At 39.4% G+C, this 15,320-nt stretch overlaps 2 protein-coding genes across 2 annotated transcripts; both read left to right on the top strand.

The window, feature by feature from the left end:
* The first annotated feature begins 10,553 nt into the window (after positions 1 to 10,553).
* On the top strand, positions 10,554 to 11,699 carry LOC141641255 (protein FAR1-RELATED SEQUENCE 5-like). The gene has a single exon (XM_074449926.1). It carries the CDS (start codon positions 10,554 to 10,556, stop codon positions 11,697 to 11,699), a length of 1,146 nt encoding a protein of 381 aa, XP_074306027.1.
* Positions 11,700 to 11,869: 170 nt separating this feature from the next.
* On the top strand, positions 11,870 to 12,421 carry LOC141641254 (uncharacterized). Its single transcript, XM_074449925.1, has one exon. The coding sequence runs from the start codon at positions 11,870 to 11,872 to the stop codon at positions 12,419 to 12,421; it is 552 nt and encodes a 183-aa protein (XP_074306026.1).
* Positions 12,422 to 15,320: the final 2,899 nt, after the last annotated feature.

Here is a 15,320-nt window from a genome sequence, read left to right as displayed (position 1 = left end):
ATCTTGTTCGTACCTCCCATTGATGGTACCGGCCACAAAGCGCTCGGTGAATCGAATCACCGGATGTTGGATGGCGAAGGTGTGGCAATGCTTTGGGTGGATAAAATTCCTCCCGGAGATAGCCTTCCAAAGAAGATCCACACCGAAATTATCCGGTTTTTCGGTATAGCTGGTGGGCACTTCAAGACCGAAAACATAGGCGAATTCCTCAAGCGAAAGACGATGGTCTAGGTTGCATAACCTAAACTCCATGCCCACATTGGTGTGGGTATTTGTCACAATGTGAAGGCTACTCAAGAATTCAAGGGTGAGACTAAGGTAAGTCTCTTCATGGGCATGGAAAAGTTTCCCAATGCCAAGGCCATTAAAGAACATCTCGGTAGGGTACCTTATCTTAAGGATTTCCAACACCCTAGTATCTACGAATTGAGTGGGTTCGTATTTCTTACCTAGTAGCTTGACAAAGTTTGTGCGGTGGTCATCGGATTCAAAGAGTACCTCTTGGAAGTAGTCGAGTTGTTCAACTCCTCCCCTCATTAGGGGTTGGGTGCTCCTTGGTAGTACTACTTCCCGTGGCATTGAAGAGGTTGATCCCTTGCGCTTCTTTCCGGTGGATTCCACCAATTTCTTGGCCTTTCCCTTGGTGTTCATCAATGGTGTCATTTTGATGTGGGTGATGGGAGTGTTTTTGAGAAGGGGTTTGTTTTTTAGGGTTTAGATGAGTGTTTTAGGGTTTGATAAGGTGAGGAAATGAGGGAGAAAGGGGGTGATTATATAGAAGAAAGGGGGGATCCGAACGGATAAGGGTGGGTGATATCCGTTTTATCCGAAAGAACAGGGTAATCCGAGCAGATTTCCATCGGGACGGGCGGATTGAGAGAGGAGAAGACGGGCGTCTTTGCTTGAATCCGCACGGATTCTAACACAGCGATCTTTCTTGGTTGGGAGGTGGGAAAAGACGGGCGTCTCGGATCTGGGACGCGCGGCTTGGTCGGGACGAGCATCTTGGATTAAATCCGCCCGTATTCAGGTGCAGCACAAAAATTTTTTTCTGGGCGACATACGGGACGGGCGTCCTGTGAAGAAAACGGACGTATTGTCCAGGACGGGCGGTTTTGCTCGAATCCGCACGTCTTCCTCTACAGTTTTAATCATTTCTTCGCCGTGGGCCCTGGTCGGGCGTCTTCCTCTAGATTCGGGCGTCTTCTGCTCCTTTCCTTCTTTTTTTTCTTTCTTTTTTTCGTGAAATAACACACCCTTTTCACCGATTTTCTCTTTTTCCTTATCTTTTTCTGAAATTTGCTCATTAAACATGTAAGATGACTCTCTCTCTCTCTCTCTCCACTCTCATGCAAGAAATTAAATGCAAATGCAATAATGTACAATATTATACAAAGTAAAGGGTCCAAGAAATATCTTACAAATGGTGGTTTGAGATAGGACTCCACCAAACTAGTTCAATTTGTAAAAATTCTTATCCATAGAGCTCAAAGCTCTTAATAAAAGATCAAAAGCTTGTGAACAAGCTCCAAATAAGCACAAGTATGGGTTGCTCATTTTGAATATGAAATTTGGCCAAGGAAGCTTGTAAAATGTTCTTTTCCTTGCTTTGTCCTTAGCATTAGAGCTTTCCCGATGCTTCAAATAGATAAGCCCATGATTCTTGTCAACACTAAGCATGAAGTGTGGTTTATTTTCATCCGTATATTTCCACTTACCAACTTCTTTTTCAATTTCGGTGATGATGATAGCATTTTGATTTTTCAATCCTTCCAAGGTAGAAGGAGAACTTCCATGGCATTGATGATCGGATACCTTAGGAGTTGAGATTGTGGGTGCCGAATCTTCACAAGTAGCTTCACGAGCAATTTTCTCCTTGAGCTTTTTCACCAAGTAGCTCTTGTAGGAAACTTTGGCCTTTTGAAGAAGGTCTATCATATCCTCTTCAATGATCATTGGCTCCATGATAGGTGTCAAGTGGTTTTCATGAGGAATAAAGGAAGGACGCTCTTCTTCATGATAGGATACCTCAAATGTCTCAAGGATAGGCTCCTCAAGCAAGGTGATATTGTGAGTCCATTCGTTAGGTTCGTCATCATTGTTGCTATCTTCATATGAATCATAGATGGGGGCTTCATGCAACTTTTTCTCCAACAACCCAACATTCACTTCAAAGGACACGGCCTCATACTCACAAAGGTTTAGAGTATTTGGTTTACTCAACCTCATGTCTTCCTCATCAAACACCACACTTTCATAGTCACAAGAGCTCAAGGAGATTGGCCCTTCCCATTTCTCATTTTCCATATCAAAGGTTACTACTTCAAATTCGCATTCGTGCTCAATGTCCAAAGAACGGTGGGGAGTGGTTGCTTGGGATTCTTTTAATTGGGCAATTTGAATTTCCAATTCCTCTCTTTGGACAACAATGCCTTGAAGAACATCATCCCTTCTTTGGTTCTCTTCTAGCATTTGTTTGAAGAAGTTTTGTTGATCTCCCATCATTTGGAGAATCACTCTTTGAATGGGTTCATTTTCTTGTTGTGGGTAGGTGTGAAAGTGGTTGTATTGAGGCATTTGGAATTGGTTGTAAAGTGAGTTTTGGGTGGTTGGTTGTTGTGGGTATTGGATGTGGTGATTTTGGTGGGAAAAGTTGGGGTAGTAGTTAGGATTTTCATTGTATGAGGTGTAAGGTAGGTTTGTGTTGACTTGCTCCTCAAACTCCCCATACCCATAGTCATACTCAAAAGATCCACCACATACTCCATATGTCAAGTCTTGAGTCATCATTATAGCTAAGATAAAGATACAACTACAAACATGGAAACTACAAGAAAACGGTAAAAACAAACCTTGGGGAACAAGTTCCTCAAGGTTAAAGCACAAATAAAAATAGACAAACAAGTAAGAACTTAATTACATAGCACCCTCCCCGACAACGGCGCCATTTTGATGGGTGATGTCGTCGGGTCACATCCAATCAAACACATTTATAATACTCAACATACAACTAGTTAGTGGTAAGTCGAGGTCGATCCATGGGACGGTGTGCTTTGGGTTCTAAGTCTATCTATCTCAATTTATGCTAGTGTCACAATTTGGTTGGGTTTGTAGTTGTGTTCTAGACTAATAAAAGCAATATAGTGAAACAAGCAATAAAGGAAGGATGTAAACAAATGATTAAAAGTGCTAGGATATCATGGGGTCATAGGGGATTCATGGTGTTGATCATACAAACATGTTTACAAAGTTGCAAGCAATTAATGTTGTGAGGAAACCGAGTTGGTTTATGTCTTACGGTTCATAGGAAGAGTTGGGTCCCGGAGCCGAATCGATTAGATTGTACAACACCTACAAGTCGACTTACTTTCCTCCTAATCAACTTCTATGCATGGTCTAACAAGACTCGAGTTGGTTTATATCTTACAAGTCAAGTTTAGTAGATAAGATATGGTTGTAAATGCAAGGATTCATAGGCTTAGCATTTCATCAAACATAACATGTGCATAAAGTTGACATCACAACAAGCAAGCAATTTAATCATGAAAACATATTAGATTAAGCATGAATCAATCCCATGTTGGTTTCCCTTAATTACCCACTAATCCTAGCTAAGTAACTACTCACTCATCATCATGGGAAACATGTCATTAATGGTGTCAATCATCACAACAAGTATAAACATGATAATAGAATGAAGAAATGAACAATAAAGATTAAAGAGTAAAGGAATTATACCAAACTTGAGGTGATCCAAATAATAATGTAAAGAATAATAGAAGAACTTGATGATTGATGGAAGGTTGTCAATCTCCCAATAATAACCCAATAATCTTCAATTACCCAATAATAAACTTGAATAATAAACTTGAACAATAATTAAGGAGAGATTAATGTGTAATTTGTGGAAAGATTAAAGAGTAATCTATTCTAATCTACTCCTAATCTAATCTAAAGAAGGATTTTCTACTCTCAAAACTTGTGTGTCTCTAATAAAACTTGATAAAAAGAGATCCCTTGATTATTTACAAGTGGGGTATTTATAGTAGAAATTAGGTGGATGCATTAGGGTTAACTAAGGGCTAAACTAGTAATTACACTTTTTAAATGGAGCAGGGAGGAGCCGGTATTTCTTGAAGGAAGGGCTTCTTTCTTTGAAGCTTGAAGAAGACGAAAATGTGCTGGGCTGGAATCCGAGCGGATTGATGTGAAGACGGGCGGATTGGTGAAGGGGAAAACGGGCGGATTGTGGTGAAGACGCTCGGGTTCTGTATAATGGTGACGGCCGGATTCCAGAGAATCCGCACGGGTTGGTCTGCAGTTCTCGTTTTCTCTTCTATTCTTCCCTTTCCTTCACTTCCATTTTATTCTTGTAGGCTTGGTCTCTAGTTCTTGCTTCCTCCTCATACTAGTCTATCAAATATCGTCAAATAGCTTCCGAATACGCACGAAAGACAGGAATTTCCGCCTTATTCTCTTCTTTCCTACAAAACATATAGAATGCGATAGAAAAGCAAATAGGAAGGTTTTGACGGATAAAATGGCCAAAGAATGCTATAATAGTATGCAAAATAGGCTCAATTAGGGGACTAAATGTGTGCAAATAATGGTCACATCACTATCCATCTGTTGTAGGATGAAAAGCAATACTCATCTTCAAGGTAGTTCCCATCATCTCCTGCAAATCTTGCCAAAACCGAGAAATAAACCTCGCATCTCGATCTGACACAATCCTTTGGGACTCCATGTAAACGCACCACGTGCTTCCTGTACCCATTAGCCAACTGAACCTTACTCCATGTATCTTTCATTGGAATAAAGTGAGCTGACTTAGTCAAGCGATCAACTATCACCCATATCATGTTATTACCCTGCTGGCTCCTCGGTAAGCCCATTATAAAGTTCATGGAGATAGACTCTCACTTCCACTCAGGTGCCTCATGAGACTGAATCTTACCTTGCGGCCATCGCTGCTCTGCCTTAACCCTCTGACATGTCAAACACCTAGCCATAAACTCAGTTGTCTCCCTTTTCATCCCAGACCATCAGAAAGTCTTCTTCAAATCTCTATACAGCTTGTCACCACCCGGATGTACTGAATACGATGTGAAATGGGCCTCTCTCATGATTATCTTTTTCAACTCCTCATCTTTAGGCATACACCATCTCTCATCAAACCGAACACTCCGATCTGAATGAATAGAGAATCGAGACACTGTCCATTTCTCTACTCCAGCTCTCCACTCCTGAATCTTAGAATCAAGAGCCTGCTTCCTGAGAATGTCATCATAAATATCCGGCTCCATTGTCAAGTCCCCTTTAGCATCCCCTTTTTGTATCACATGTATCCCCATCTTCCCTATCTCATCTCTCAACCTCATCAAAGACATAGTTGTGTATAGAGAATGCACACTCTTCCTTCAACGCATCAGCCACAATGTTTGCTTTCCCTTCATGGTATATGATATCCATGTCGTAGTCCCCAATAAGCTCCATCCACCTCCTCTGTCTCATGTTCAGCTCCTTTTGAGTAAAGATGTACTTGAGACTCTTGTGATCTGAAAACACCTTAAAGGTCCCCCCATAAATATAGTGACTCCAAATCGTGAAAGCAAATACAACTGCATCCAATTCTACATCATGTGTCATATAGTTCTCTTCATAAGGCTTCAATTGCCTAGAAGCATAGGCAATGATTTTCCCGTTCTGCATCAACACACAACCCAACCCGTTCTTTGAAGGATCTGTCTACACCTCAAAGTTCTCACACCCTTCAGGTAAAGCTAAGACTGGAGTGGTGGTTAAACGCTCCTTTAATGTTTGCAACGCTGTCTCACAACTTTCATCCCATCGAAACCTGTTCTCTTTCCTCATCAACGCAGTCATAGGTGTGGCAATCTTTGAAAAGTCTTTCACGAACCGACGACAGTACCCTGCCAAACCCAAGAAACTCTTGATCTCTGCCACAGTCTTCGGTGCTTTCCACTTAGATACCGCCTCTATCTTGGTAGGATCTACAGATACACCCTCTTTAGAAATCACATGCCCCAGAAAGGCAACTTTCTCGAGCTAGAACTCACACTTAGACAACTTTTCATATAGTTGATTGTCGCACAAAGTTTGCAACACCAACCTCAAGTGCTCCTCATGCTTCTTCTTAGTCTTGGAGTAGGTAAGATATCATCTATGAATACCACCACAAACCGATCCAAAAACTGACTGAAGACCCGGTTCAAAACACTGGCGGTGTATTAGACAACCCAAATGGCATCACCACATACTCAGAGTGACCATACCTCGATCAAAAAGTTGTCTTCGGTATGTCCTCATTCCGAATCCTCACCTGATGATAACCTGGTCTCAAATCAATCTTTGAAAAGACTATTGCCCCACTCAGCTGTCAAACAGATCATTTATCGATGGCAAAGGATACTTGATCTTTACTGTAACCTTGTTCAGCTCCCTGTAGTCGATACACAACCTCAAGCTCCCATCTTTCTTCTTGACAAACAGAATTGGTGCTCCCCATGGCGATACACTAGGTCTAATATATCCCTTATCTGTCAAATCATCCAACTGCTTCTTCAGCTCTACTAACTCTTTAGGACCCATGTGGTACGGGGCCTTAGAGATTGGTCCCGTCCCTGGTTTCAACTCCACATTGAAATCTATATCCCTCTTTGGTGGCAAAACTTCTATCTCCTGTGGAAACTCTCCCACCACTGGTATCTGATCAGCTGTCGGCCTCACCATACTATGGTCTTTCACATAGCATAGAATCAATGGACACTCCTTCCTCAGATAAGACTTCAATGTCACCGCTGCAATCACTTTGACTTTGGGTTTGACAAGAAACCCACGATAAGACACACTGACTCCCTTGGGACATCTCAAAGAGACTCTCTTTTGGTGAAAATCTATTCTAGCCTTGTACTTACCCAACCAATCCATACCAACTATCATCTCAAAACCATCCATAGGAAATTCTAACAAATCCACTGGAAGATCAACCTGCCCAACTATCATAGATACACCCTTATACAACCTCCCACAAGACACTAACTCATCTGACGGTATAAAAACCTCATTTTTTACAGAGTTAAACTCTCGCAAACCCAAAAGCTTAGCATGACTCGACGATACAAAAGAGTGTGACGCCTCCGAATCAAACAAAACAAAGGTAGAAACATCATTAACAAGAAACGTACAAGTGATCACGTGAGCATCATCCTCAACAGCTTTCTTGTCCATCATAAATAACTTGCCACTGGTCTTTTGCCCACCTCCTTGAACTGTACTAGCTGAAGTACCTTGCTTGGCAGCTGACCCCTGATTGTTGTTAGCCGCCGGTTTCTAAAAAGTATTACCACCATTGCGGTTGGATCCACCATTGTTGTTACCATGCCTTCCATGATTATTCCATGACCCAGCCGGTCGATTGCTAGCATAACTCTGAGACAGACCCTGTGAAAAGCTCCTCTGCGATGGCCTCTGAAAACCTCTTCCCCCGGTACTAGTACACCCATGCCTCTTGTGGCCCATACCACCACAGTTGAAACAAGAGATACTCCAGCTGCTACTGCTACCACCACAACCATGACCATAAGAAGCTCTACCACTAAAACCTGATCCCGATGAGTAAGCCCTCGCCTGGTTATGATTACCCCTCTTGTAGCTAGACTTACAACCTCCCTCGCTCTCAGCCTTTCCCTTTTCAGGACCTCTCTCCTTGTTCTCTTTGGCCATCTCGACCAATCTCTCAGCTCTCCATGCCCTCTCATAAACTTCCTTAACATCTATAAGGACCCCAACCGGTAACTTCTCCATTATCTGGTAGGTCAACCCCTTCTCAAACCTCAGTGCCAAGTTCTCCTGACTCAGCCCCATGTCCTTTGCATACCTCGATTTCTCATTAAACTTATGATAGTACTCAGCCATTGTCATATCCGAAGTCATCTTGAAAGCATCGAACTCCTCCCTCAGCTTACTACGAACATGTTCAGGAACTAACTCCCTACCCGTAGCCCTCTTAAACTCAACCAATGGTCTTGCTGACTTTCCCTGATTCAGATAAAGATCTGGGGCACTCTTCCTTACCTTGTCCCACCATTCCTCTGCAGCATCTCTCAAGTAGAACACAGATTGTTCCACTTTAAAGTCCTCGAGACAATGAACCACATTCAATATGTTCTCCATCTCCCTATGCCAATTGTCGAGCAAAATTGGCGCACCGGTACCCATATGCTCCTTTGGGTTGAAGCGGACTATCGTAGTGCTCATCTTGGCAAAGTCTACCCCGGCATCTTTGTCTTTCCCAAATCTCTTTAGGGCCTCGGTAAGCGCATGTTGATGCTTAAGCATCTTGGCTATATCATCCAAATTCATCTCTTGCGCCCTAGCATACATAGCAGATCTCTTTCACGGCATATCTTTAAGCTATAAGAGGAGAGATAAACGTAAGCACATAGCCTACGGCTCAAAGCATATACGACCTGTACAGTACTTACTCGATCGAGTAACAACACCCACTCGATCGAGTAGAGGTCACTCGATCGAGTTGCCCACTTACTCGATCGAGTACCTCAGCTCCAGAACCTGACCAGAATGTACACAAAAACGCACTCGATCGAGTCAATTACGTACTCGATCGAGTAGTCCCCACTCGATCGAGTAATCCTCCTACTCGATCGAGTTGCACAAAACAGCAGCGACTGTTCAACTTTGCCATAAACCCACTCGATCGAGATGTGCCTACTCGATCGAGTATCCCCCACTCGATCGAGCCATGCCAACTTTTCTAACTACCCACATGCCTTAACTTAATAACTTTTTTTACAACAACAAAGATATATATATATATATATATATATATATATATATATATATATATATATATATAGGCGGGATCAGGTACGAACCAGCTTAATGTACAAACCGTACGAACCTACCTTAGTGAGATTACACACGCGTATTAACTTAAACTGTCATCAAAAACTAACCAAAAATATTCGAAAAATCCTCCATCTCCATCTCCAGTAACTTTACTCCATTGCTGCACCTCTATATCGAACCTTCAAACTCCATTGCTGCGCATCAAAGGTAAGTTTCACATAAACAATTGAAAAATCAAAAATTAGGTTTTGAACAATTGAAATTTGAAAAAATTAGGGTTTACGATTTTTGATTGCAGATCGTGTTTTTAGTTTTTGATAGTGACTTAATTAATGTTTTGTTACTAATTTTAGGATGGTGATAATTTCGTCATGTTCTCCTCCTTCAGGTACTCATAATTTCGTGATTATTGTTCTCCTCCCAAATACAGTTTTTGGGAACTCTAGAAAAATTAATTGAATTAGGGATCCATTGCTGAAATTGCTTTAGGTATGCTAATACTTTTTATTTTTAATTGTATTGTAACAGATAACGGAAGAGAGGACAATTCAGTCATAGAAGAAGTTATAGGTACACATCACTGATTTTCCTTCAATTAAAATATTGTGTGTATATAGAAAGTTGTATAAATGTATCTATGGTTTGGTAGATACATGAATTGATTCATGAATCGATTCATGTATCTGTTTATTACCGAATTAGCATGAGATGTCAGAAAATGTGACCTTAGACAAGATACACCTCTTTAACTTGTTAGGTACATTTTTCCAGCTAGGTAAATTTCTATTTCTAAATAGTATGTATTAGAGAACTGAACATGTGCATCTAGGGTAATGAAGAAATGTACCTGTGCAGAATTTTTTTTCCAGCTTGTTATGATTTATTGTCTTTTTGCTTTTGCTTATTGAGCAACTAACAGAAGTGTATCTATGTAGCTAAAAGAGTGTACCTAGCTAGTGAAAGGTCTGTATCTAAAAAACATATATTCTTACACAACAACTAGAGTACCTAATTTGATTGAGATGTGTATGTTTGCAGATAGTATACCTACTATTAATGTCCATGCTTCAGGTAGTACTGATATACCGCTTCCCTTGACTTATGCACCAGGTACAAAAAATGCACCTTCATATTCATTATTTTGGAATTTAAAAAAGACGTATCTTAATACATGAACTGGTGTATCTAATATGCTAGTGATGTGTATCTCTCACTATGCATAATTTCCTGTGCAGACAATGACATTGCTTGTGTAGTTCCGTTGACTGATGCACCAGGTAAAAAAATTGTATCTTGCTCATTATTGTACTAGCTAATAAAAATTGGTTTCACATTAATAACAATCTTTTTGTTGATTGTCTTGTAGAAACCCCAGAAGTTGGTTCTGAACATATAATTTTCGGATTCCCGAGTTGTCCAGAACATGTTAAACCACTGAATGGCATGGTATTTCCAAATTTGGAAGAGCCATTGATTTTTACAACAAATATGCCAAAGTTTGTGGGTTTGTTCCAAGGTTAGATTCAACAAAATTGGTTAAAGGGATTATTACACACAAACGTTGTGTGTGTAATAAAGAAGGCAAAAGTAGGAATAAGGGAACTAAAAGGAAGAGGACTGTTACCAGAACAGGATGTGAAGCTAAGGTTAGTTTTAGGAGAATGGATAGTGGTGAATATGAAATTTATGATTTCGTCGAGGTTCACACGCATGCTATGGTTACACCATCAACAATGGTTCATTTGAAACCATATAGAAATTTGAATCTCTTTCACAAAAAAATGATCATGGATAATTCAAAAGTTAATCATGGTCCGTTGGATTCATTTAGAATGTTCAAAGAATATGTAAAAGGGTACAAAAATGTTGGGGCATCTTTAGAAGATTTCAAAAAAAATTCAAGGGATGTTAAGAAGTACATCAAGGAATATGATGCTGAGATGTTACTTGAGACTTTCATGCAAAAGAAGGCTATGTCTCCATCATTTTATTTCGACTTTGATGTGGATGATCAGAAGAGACTAAGTAAGGTGCTTTGGGCAGATCCAATCTCAATTAAAAATTATTCTCTTTTTGGTGAAGCCGTCTCTTTTGATGCTACTTATAACTTCAATGAATATAAAATGGTGTTTTGCCCTTTCACGGGTGTGGACAACCATAAAAGGTGTGTCACTTTTGCGGGTGGTTTGTTAAGAAAGGAAGATGGAGAATCATTTACGTGGTTGTTTGACAACTTTGTAAAGGCTATGGGTGATTGCTATCCTTCTACAATAATAACTGACCAATGCCGAGGCATCAATCAAGCTGTAAAAGATGTGTTTGGTGACAAAACACAACACCGATTATGCATGTGGCATATAATGAAAAAGCTTCCAGACAAAGTCGGTCCATCAATTTGCCAAAACACTAACTTTTTGAAGGAAATAAATTCTATAGTTTGGGATGGAGAGATTGATACAGAAGAATTTGAATTGAGATGGAAGGCGATTCTTTCCACGTATGAGCTTTCTGAACATGAATGGCTGAAGTCAATGTTTGACATTCGTGCAACTTGGATTCCCGCCTACTTTAGAGACATATATCTTGGCGGGATTATGCGCACAACATCAAGGTCAGAATCTGAAAATAGCTTCTTTGGGAATTTCACTAACCCGCACCTTACTCTTGTCAAGTTTTGGATGCGTTTCCAATCAGCTATGGATGCTCAGCGATTGAAATATTCAAAGGTGACAGCGGATGATAAAAACTCTTCTCCAAAATTATCAAACCTCTGCTTTTGGAAAAGAAAACTGCTGAATTCTACATAACAACTCTCTTTTATGAATTCCAACAAGAACTCCAAGCTGCTTATTTTAGTTGTGGTCTTTCACCGAGGACGATTGAAGACTACAATGACCATATTTCAATAATAGACCGTGAGAAAAACAAGGTATACACAGTTGATTTGACTGGTAACAAGTTTTCTTGCTCGTGTAAAATGTTTGAAAGAATCGGATTACTTTGCAAGCATGTTCTGTGGGTGTTGAAGGATAAAGGGTTTGATGAAATACCAAGGGAGTATCTATTAGAAAGATGGAGCAAAAATGCAACCTGCCGCCCTATTTTTAATGTTGTTAGGACAACACTCCTAGCTGATTGTATGTCGATAGAAAACCACCAAAGCAAGGTAAGTGAATTGTGGTCGGAAGTATTTACTTCGGTTTCGCTTGTTGAGGATAATGAGGAACTTGGTGATGAGCTGCTTGAACTTCTTCATAGTTTCAATGAGAAATTGATGATTTCAGTTAAACGTGGGAAGTCAAAAAACAAGAAAACTGAAATTGAGATGCTTATTGGGTCAAAAATTCCTACTGAAGCTACTGTTCTACCACCAGAAAAATGCAAGAATAAGGGATCGGGAAGACGCATCACTTCAAGCAAGGAAAAAGCAGTACAAGAAAATGCAAAGCCTCTTAGGAATTGTCGTGCATGTGGTGAAATGACTCATCACGATAGTAGAAATTTCCTGAGTCGAATCAGTCAAAAGTGATTGCCGCAGTTGAACTACTCAAAAGTTATTTCCAGTTTGATTTCAGTGAGTAAAAGTGTAAGCCATTTACAGTATTGCTGTGGACTTAGTAGTATGTAAAAACTAGTAAAAAGGTGAAAACTTGTAGTATTGAAGACTTCGAAGGATTGTCATGTTGGACAATAATAGAAGTTCCTAGTTTTGTAACTCTAAATTGTAGAAGGATTGTCTTGTTGGTTTGCTTACAATTGAAAACTTGTAGTATTGAAGACTTCGAAGGATTGTCATGTTGGACAATAATAGAAGTTCCTATTTTTCTATTTTTGAGGAACTTGGATTAAATCATTGGATATTCCAGGTAGAATAAGTATCAACGCAGCATCCTAGCAAAATTTTAGTTAATTATACTCCCTAGGTCCGTAATACCGTGACACGAAATTATATTCTAATAAGTATTCAATTTAATAATCATCGTGTTCTTTATTACTCCGATTTATTCAATAAAAAATGGTTTGACTAGTGTAATGAAAATTTGGACTACTGTAGATCACCCTCTCCAAGCATGTCAACCACACACATTTACACTATCTACATCTACTTGTCTTATCTCATCCGAGTCTTCGACTTACTTAAAAGTTGAAACAATGAGCTCTAAACTTGCATGTTCAACTATCTCACAAAAACTAACTTTTAACACTGCTCGATAGTATCCAAGAGTTTGGAGCATGGTGAGCTGAATCAAAGCATTTTACATCTATTGAAGAAGTATGTTGGCTACCTAAAAAGATAGCTAAATTCAAATGGACACACACTCTAAAACATGCACTTATATAAACATTGAGCAAGATTCACTCTTACAGAAAATCGAGAATCTCCAATCTTCACCCTAAACCATTTGCTCAAGAAATTTACACTCATCAGTGGCAGTTACCCACTGAGGAACAAAAAAAATCTCATATTCTAAATTTGAATAACATATTGTGAATTTAACAATGTTCAAAAAAGACAATGAACAAACTGAATTACAAAATACCACCATAAGAAAAACATAAAATCCAGAAAACTTGAGTTCATCCATCTTCTTAAAAAGACCCTAGCAACTGAGCTGGCAAAAAACACATGAAAAAAGTGACATTAAGTTACTTTAATAAATCAGCAAAATAAAAAATAAACTTTAACAACACATGCCATATGTGTATCTACTCACTGGCAGATGCGTATCTAGAAAACAGAAGATGTGTATCCACACTCCATTCCATTCCTTCCCTTCGAACCAAACACCCCCTTATTTAATTTCAACTCCACTAAAGACTGAGTTTGAAATAAACAGGCAGGGAAAAATAGTGAATAATGTTCTTCTATCGACATTTGCTCCGGATTTCTAGAGCAAAACAGCGGAAGCCATGATTGTAAACGAGCTGGCTGACTATATGGTCTATGGTAGTCAAGAATTTCCCATATCTACCAGAGTAAGATGTGATAATGTCGTGATAGTGTACAGAGATATCGCCAAGGGTGAGACAGGACGAAGGTGCTACCAGCTGTTTTGATGGGGAGAAGAGATAGAATTTCATAGAGAATGAAGTATGTCTTGCAATTGTTCGTTGCAGACACTATTGATAGAGTTTTTTCCCATCAAACTCATCCTTTCCACGACTCCTTATCACAAACTGACTATTAAGGATCACAAAACTGGGCAGACCGGCCTGTCAACGTTTAGGTTGGATCTCGATAGAAGAACATTATTCACTCTTATTTCAACTCTCCACCTTATTTTTTCCCCTCCTCTCCTTTTGTCCAGGCAAAACAATAGTGCCTTGAAGGTCAAATGAAGATGAACCCCAAGAAGTGTACTTTCGGCGTGCACTATAACAAATTAATTGATTTTCTGTTCAGTACCACGAGGAATAGACACTCCTAACAAAAATTTGTTAGTCTCAAAAACTACGTAGTCTTGATTCACAGCAAAGAGGCATGTAACTGGTCTCACATAGATATGTATCCAGCCGTTTAAGTAAATGCAGCTATAACCCCTAGGGTCTTGAAACATAGACATGACGTATGTGTATCTACACAGTAGCAGATGTGTATCTAGAAACAGGATCTGTGTATCTGCTTTAAATTCCAAATCCACCGTCCTCCCACAAGGGTCTTTCAGATAACATGCCCCTGTGTGTATCTACGCGGCAACAAATCTGTATCTATAACACAGGAGATGTGTACCCACTGCAGACCCTTGAAGGTAAAAACTATGAGTTGTATCGACAACATTTAATACACAACAAAGAAGACGTGTAACTAGTCTCATAAAGATGTGTATCCAGCAGTTTAAATAAGTGTAACTATTGTAATAAAGCTGTGTATTTTACCTTCAGAGTATTTGTCTCCCATTTTAATAGTTTCAACATAATTTGACGACGATAACCAATGATATTCTGCAAAATAAAATGGTACAGATTTAATTAGAAACAAGTGAAATGAAAATTAAAATCAACATGTTGGCTAGGCATTACTTTTTTCCAAGAGCACTTTCAACCAACATGTTGCATTTAGGGCAGCCAACATTATCTCAACCAAATTATTCAATATATAAAGATTAGCTATTAAGTCCATGAAACTCACTTTGAAGTAGTTCTTGTCCTCCCATAAATTCTGATCTACTAATGCGCCTTCCAAAAACATCATAACATATAGTTCGCAATCAAAACTACACACAAATACAGTGTGAGATTGAAAAAACTGCAATCTGTTATAGAGACAATTTGATAATATGTTAATCAGTAGATCAGAATTTATGCAATTTAAAAAAACTTACATGTTTTCTTGCTGAGGTACATTCACAATAATAGAAGGAAACAAGATGATGCTCTTTAGATGTTTGTAACCATTGTGGTGGTCAAACTGATTTGAAACATGGAAT

This window comes from Silene latifolia, chromosome 2, assembly GCF_048544455.1.
Source record: "Silene latifolia isolate original U9 population chromosome 2, ASM4854445v1, whole genome shotgun sequence".
Classification (NCBI taxonomy): domain Eukaryota; kingdom Viridiplantae; phylum Streptophyta; class Magnoliopsida; order Caryophyllales; family Caryophyllaceae; genus Silene; species Silene latifolia.
This window is presented reverse-complemented; position numbering and strand designations above follow the sequence as displayed.

Coding starts and splice junctions, on each gene's coding strand:
- LOC141641255 (XM_074449926.1), top strand. CDS start 10,554: ATGGATAGTGGTGAATATGAAATTTATGATTTCGTCGAGGTTCACACG.
- LOC141641254 (XM_074449925.1), top strand. CDS start 11,870: ATGTTTGAAAGAATCGGATTACTTTGCAAGCATGTTCTGTGGGTGTTG.